At 29.0% G+C, this 7,328-nt stretch overlaps 1 protein-coding gene across 1 annotated transcript; it reads left to right on the top strand.

Annotated features, from left to right (window-relative positions):
* Positions 1-5,091: 5,091 nt before the first annotated feature.
* Positions 5,092-6,938, top strand: LOC124920511 (CAX-interacting protein 4). Its single transcript, XM_047461010.1, has 3 exons — positions 5,092-5,224; positions 5,543-6,518; positions 6,609-6,938. Exon 2 carries the CDS (start codon positions 5,567-5,569, stop codon positions 6,497-6,499), a length of 933 nt encoding a protein of 310 aa, XP_047316966.1. The 5' UTR covers positions 5,092-5,224; positions 5,543-5,566; the 3' UTR covers positions 6,500-6,518; positions 6,609-6,938.
* Positions 6,939-7,328: the final 390 nt, after the last annotated feature.

The following is a 7,328-nucleotide window of genomic DNA, read 5'->3' as shown; positions in this document are numbered from 1 at the left end:
ACAAGCTCGAGTCGAGCTTGAGCCCAAATATATACTAGACGAGCCGAGCTCGAGCATGATATTGTTCGGCTCGGCTCATGTACATCCCTACAAACATGTATAGTAACTACTTAAACCAAAAAAATCGAATTTAACTCAAGAACATAAGATTTCAAAAAATCTAGTTTTCAAGTTTGATTTTTTGAAATTTTTTATTCATATAGATTTCATATAACTTCTTTCAACAGAAAGCATATAAGTGATATATAGAATGATTCTCAACAAAGAAAATCCATAATAAACGTTAATAACAAGATTAAACCGATCAAACAAAAATTTTTGAAAACATTCAAAATTTTTAATTACAAATCGAAATTCAAGGCTTCTGGAATCATACCAACAGCTAGAGAATACTCCTGGGAGGTGTTGGAAGTGATCCAAAAGCCTAGATCGAAACTTGGCTCACCGGAGAAAGTTTTGACAAAAACTGTTCTTGACCGGAATTTGTAGGTTTTTGTCCGAAGTGAATTGGGGTGTAAGTGATGGCTATTGTTTGATGATTTCATAGTGGAAGGGAGGGGATATTTATAGTAGAGGAAAGTCGGTCGAGGAGAGTTAATTTGAAAAGAAATTAACGTCCGACGAGCTTATCCCTAAAATCCTATTCGGCAGTTGACAGCCTTATCTACAGCTGGATAAGACTTCTAGATAGAGGGCTATCGTAGGCGTTGACGAGAGGAACGTGTATGAAAAGAAATCATCAGATTTGATCACTTGTGGCCGAAGCTAGAGCTTCTGGAAGATTGGACGTTGGCGAGGTCATGATTTCGGCAAGCACAACGTTCCAGCAAAAAAATTGGGCTGAAATGACGTTGTTTCTCCTGACATCGTCTGCGTTCCGTCCATAGTCAACGGTATTACTAACGGGGTTAGTCCATCTCGTTTGTTGATCCAATGCGGGCGCGCGCACGTGGTTCCGTTACATCTGGCTACGTGGGAGCGTCTGGGTTGTTAGATGAGATCTGGACGCTCATCTGATGGTCCAGAATCCTACTGCAAAGATTTAACATAATTTCAGCTACACATGATTATGCAATTATATTTTTATTTAAAAGGTTATTAAAAATCGGTTTTTAATCCCTTCTAAATTCATTTTTTCAAAAAAACAATTTCTAGAATCATAATAACAATTATGACCATATTTTATTTTTTGGGGAATTTTTGGGAATTTTGGGGTATTTTATTTAATTGCCTTAAGTCATAAATTAAACATAATTTATAATTAAATCATAATTAAAAAAAATTTTAAACCCTTCCTTGGTCTAATTTGGGTAAAATATATACAAATATTTTATGCTCAAATTATTTTTGGAATTTTGGAAAGTTTCCTTAATTAAGGTTTAATTATCACAATAATTAATCCTTAATTAACTTTTAATTCCTTCTTTAAGTTATTTTGAATATAAAATCCAAAATACTGTTTTAATATTATTAAACATAATAATATTATTTGAAAATAAGGTAAGTCAAATTTTCATATTTATAATATGTTTGAGACAAAAATTAATAATTATTTATTACCGTTATAAAATATTTAGCGTACTTATTTATAAATTTAAAAGTGTTAAAGTTCATTTTATTTTATTATTATCATCTCTTTTTTGCCATAATTTATGAATTTGTTCTATGCCAACTTTGTTTATGTGATGGGTACTTTTAAGTATTATCAAAATTTATGTTTGTGTATCAAATAATTTGATTAAGAATTGTCAATTATTAAATTTCACAATTTTTAGAACGTAACAATATTTTGATCGAAACATATTATAGTTGTCGTCGTTCAATCGATGCACATTACTTATCACAATATTTTTAATAATTTTTATTTATTTAATCTTTATTATTAAAAACTATTAACTTGGACGTTATTATTAGATGGATAGAGAACTAAATTTTAGGTAATATATATAGTTTAAGAATTTATTTTAAATTGTTAATTTAATTGAAATATTGTTTAAACGAGTTTATATATATATATATATTTCTTAAACTCATGAAAATTTCTTGAACTAATGTATTATTTATTTATTTTAGCAATAAAGGAATTGAAAGTTTACAATAAAATGGAAGACATTTGGTCGTGCTGCTATGATGTAACGTGCAGTCGTCCCGGGTGCTTGTCCGTCATAAGGTATTGGACCATAAAAGGAAGGCCTTGGGAAGCTTATCTCTATACTTTCAGCAACTAAACGGTTCAACGAATGAAGTCGATTGCTGACAATCTAGCTGCGGCCAATTTTTATCACTCTCAGCTGAAGAGACAGAGGAGCCAACACCCAAACCCATACAAGCCCTGCTCCATAAATTTACCCCAGTGTTCGCCGTCTGGAAAGTGCCTAGCCCAGAAACATTTAGTAAGTTTAGACCACCTTTGCTCGGTGATGTATAAAATCATTACTTTGGTGATCACAGAGAGATTGAAGCCATTAATGTCTCATTTGTAAATTGTTTGATATTTTGTATTGAATTGGATTTAATTAAAAATATATATATTTGAACTTTATAATATATATATATATATATCATTTTAAGCCCACCCCAAATCTAGTTTTTGGGTCCGTCCTACTTCATATGGATATTATTGTATATTTAGATGATATACCGTTTTAGTGAGAGTTTGTATTGTGATGTTTGTATAGATATAATTTGGAATTTATGTGCGCATTAAAAATTCATTTTCTAAAAAAATAAAAAATCAGTTTTTAAAGAAATCAAGATTATAAAATTATTCAGATTGATCTATATAAGGAATATAGAATAATCGGTTGGTATTAGACTTTTTGAAGATCACACTACATGTTAATTCACACTACACACTCATGTTTAATCTATATCATTTGATTGTATTGATATATGTGACTATTAAAGGTTTAGTTACGAAATTGATGGTTATATAATTGTTATAATTGATGAAATAAAAATCGATTTAATACTATATTGATATAATTGATAAACGAAATTCATATCGATGTATTTAGAAATGATAACAATATTTTGAGCTTTTAAGATTATAATATACAATTAAAGAAAAAATATATATATATATATATATATATATATATATATATATATATATATATATATATATATATATATATATATATATATATATATATATATAACCCAAGTGAGAGATTAATAGATTATTTTCAATATTTTGATACATATATTATTTATTAATTGTCTATTAAATGTTATCATATAAATATTAAAGAAATATAAAGATTATGGGCTTATTTAGACATTTCTAATAAATATGAAGATATATTTGTGTAAAATCAGAAATACCATTTATTATTTAACTATGATATACACAAGTTTTGAACTTAACCTCACAATATAAGTTTAACATTTTAACCAACTAGGCTAATATCATTTTATATTTTAAAATCAACTTTAAAATTGATGAACGTATGACATTTTTAATAATATAACTTCAACATTTTGAATAATTAAACTAGTGGGTAAAAATAATATTGTTGTTTGTCGGAAAGTGAATTTGTAATTGGGTGAAAATAAGATTGGTTATTGACCAAAGTGAGTTGATAAAGTTCGGTAAATAATATATAGTTGATTAATAAGGAATGTGTTGCTTGATTGATGAAAATAAGTCGGTAAGTATGTGAGGTATGTTGCTTGATTGATGAAAATGAGTCGGTAAATATGTGAGGATAAAATTGTTATTTTATTTTTGACCGTACAAATGTACGAAAATCTCGCTAGTGTAGATTAGATTGCACAATATAATAAAATTTTAATTGATACAATATTCTTACTTAATAATATTCCTATAATATATATTTAATTATTTCTAAAGTGCATACTTATACATAAATCAATTCCAAAAAACTAACATACTTTGTTCATTCATTCTCAAACTAACCTAGTTTATTATTTAAACTCAGTTTTTTTTTAATTTATTAATTTATTACATTTAAATTCATTATATATATATATATATATATATATATATTATTTTAACTATTATTTTTATAAATTTGATATATTTAAATTATTATGTGTATAAATTAAATTATTTATATTTGGATATATATTTTAAATTATTATTTTTTAAAATTTGATTATTTATATTTTGATATATATTTTAAATTATTATTTTTTATAAATTTAATTATTTATATTGTAATATATATATATTTATATTTCAATTATTATTTATATAATGTAATAAATATTAATAAATTTAAAATATCTTAATCATAATAATATAATAATTAATCATTCATAAAAACTATTACAATCATCATTTCTCTAAATTATTTCTCTAAATTATTGAGGATTTTGTTCAGGATATCGTTGGATTGTGAAATTGTTATTAGATTGGGATATGTATCGATGTATTGAACCCAATTTTTGAGATGTGACAGTATGATTTTCATTCTATACCTAACGAATCATATTGACGTTCCCAATAACACATGATTGAGAGAAATATGATAATCTTGTTCCCAATAAAAATAATTTGAGAAAAAAGAAAATCAACCAGGTTAAATCCAACGTATTCGAACCGAAATGGATAATCCACACCCACGAATGACCATTATTTGTGGGAGGACTAAGCAAAATCGTCAATAATTTAGATAAATGATGTTTGTAATTATTTTTATGAATAATTATTTATTATATTATTATGGTTAAGATGTTTTAAATTTATTAGTATTTATCAATTATTTATTAAAATGTTAAAAGGAATATTTATTATTTTAAATAAATAATAATTGAAATGTAAATATATATAATTAAATTTATAAAAAAATAATAATTTAAAATATATATCAAAATATAAATATTTAAATTTATAAAAATAATAATTTAAATATGTATCAAAATAAAATAATTTAATTTATAAAAATAGTAATTAAATATATCAAATTTATAAAAATAATAATTTAAATATAAAAAAAATTAGAAAGTTAAATAATAAACGAGGTTCATTTAAGAATTCAACCCTTGTACATCTATTTAAATATTATTAAATAAAAAATATATAAATATTCTAGCAATTATTTGTCATAATTTATATTATTTTAATACAATTGATCTTTTAGATATTTTCACACGCTCCTCTCGTAATAGATTCATATCTCTCTCCTCTTTCCGTGTTCGTGGCTTCGATCCAGTTCACCGATCTTCGTGGTCGCGTCCCTTCAACAGAAGAATCGAGGTACGTTTTTGATCTGAATATTGTTGTTTTTTCGGTTTGATTTCGATTCGGACCTGATGATTTCTGTTGTTAATCGATCCCTAGAAATTTATAGAACATCAGCGCTTCACGCTGAATGTTTTTATTTAATATACCTTCGATTTCAATTTGATAAATATTCTCGGCCCAAATTATATTGTCGATTGAATGAATCTTGAAGATTTCTCAAAACCCTAACCCTAATTATCGTATTGGGGGTGAATGTTGTCTTGAATTGATTTACATATATCCAGTAAATCTCTAGTCTTGTAAACTAGATTGTTGAATATTTGTTTACAGGGTTGAGCCTGTTCAAATTTCAAGATGCCGGCGACAGCAGGTAGGGTTCGTATGCCCGCAAACAATCGTGTCCATAGTAGTGCTGCTCTCCAAACTCATGGTATATGGCAGAGTGCTATAGGGTATGATCCCTATGCACCCTCAAAGGACGACAGTAAGTCACAGCAGAAATCTTCAAATTCAGGGCCAGAGGCAGAGAATGCATATGCCAGTTTCCAGGGACTGCTTCAACTGGCCCGTATAACTGGGTCTAATGCTGATGAACCTCGTGGGGGCTGTAAAAGATGTGGACGTATTGGGCACCTGACATTTCAGTGCAAGAATATTGTGAGTTTGAAGGATGATAATAAGGACAGCAAAGATCCTGAAAGTGCAGTTCTGGCTAGGTTGGGAAGGTTGAAAAGCAAGGAAGGTAAGATAGAAGAGAACTCAGAGGATAGTTCTGAGGTGGAAGAAAGTGAAAGTTCAGATTCTGATTATGATTCTGAAATTGAGAGAGCTATTGCTGCAAAGCTTGGGAAGAAGGTGAATGGGAAGTCTAAGTCGTCAAGAAAGAAAAGAGTGGGATCGGATTCTGATTCTGATTCTGAGGATAGGAGGAAGAAAAGAGGCAGATCTAAGAAGAGAAGAAGTGGGAAGAAGAAGAAGGCACTCAGTGATTCTGAGAGTAGTGAAGAAGATGCAAGTGCTAGGAGGCGAAGGAGCACAAAGAGAAGGAAAAGAGACGATTCATCAGAAGATGACGATGTTGATGGACATTCTCATAGGAAGAGGAGAAGTAGAAAGGAGAAAAGGAGGCGGCGTAGCCATAGGCAGCATTCTGATGATTCTGACACTTCTGATAATGATTCACATAACAGACGTAAGCGGAAGAATGAAAGTGATTCAGATGATTCTCGGGTTGGGAGGGAGAAAAGGCGATCTGAGAAAAGGAGAGTGAAAGTTCGAGAAGACTAGAACTTCCTTCCTATAGACGGTAGTTCTTTCCTTGTCATTTTCTTTTTATTCAGATCGAATTGTGTAAATTGTGACCCCAATTCCTAATTCCTTGATGCTATCATTTCAGGGAATTGTAGAGAAATGGCTGAGTCTTTGCTTTTTCCCTGTTTGTTAGCTGAAGAAGAAGAAAAAGAAGAAACAAATTATTGGGTGGCAACTGTTTTATGTCGATTTTTGGGTTGTTGGTTTCGATTAAAAACTCAAACTTGAATGTAGTAAGTATTTGCTTTGTATGCCTATTCCATTCTGGATGATTAAAGTACCAAAGACAACATTGAATCCCTTGTATGCTCATTTCATTCTGGATAATTAAGGTATCAAGAACACCATTCCATTCTGGACACACTTATCCTGAGTCCTTGTATTATTATTGTCAATTTCTGGAAATTTGTTGATTCTTTTGTGGCTACAGTCTGTGTGATGATCTAATCTATTATGAACTTGTGAAAAAACTGATTGATCTCCACTTGAAATATCACATCCCTTGGAGGATATATTTAGGAATATTTTTATCTGGAATTTTGTGACCAATAGGGGATGCCCTTTTTGTATCATGCATTGAATGAAGTGTAATAAAGTGATGAAATGTGAGATTAAAATGGAGAACAAAATTAAATAAACATTAGAAATTGATGTTGGCAAAATCTTATATAATGAAATTGGAAACATTATTTGTAGATATTATGAAAGAGTCAAAATTGAGAATCTAAAATTGGAAAGATAATGGCCACGGGATGGTCCAAATATTGGTAACCACTCAATACTTATTCCACTCGATCCAAAGCTG

The sequence above is a fragment of the Impatiens glandulifera genome, chromosome 1 (genome assembly GCF_907164915.1).
Source record: "Impatiens glandulifera chromosome 1, dImpGla2.1, whole genome shotgun sequence".
Lineage (NCBI taxonomy): Eukaryota > Viridiplantae > Streptophyta > Magnoliopsida > Ericales > Balsaminaceae > Impatiens > Impatiens glandulifera.
This window is presented reverse-complemented; position numbering and strand designations above follow the sequence as displayed.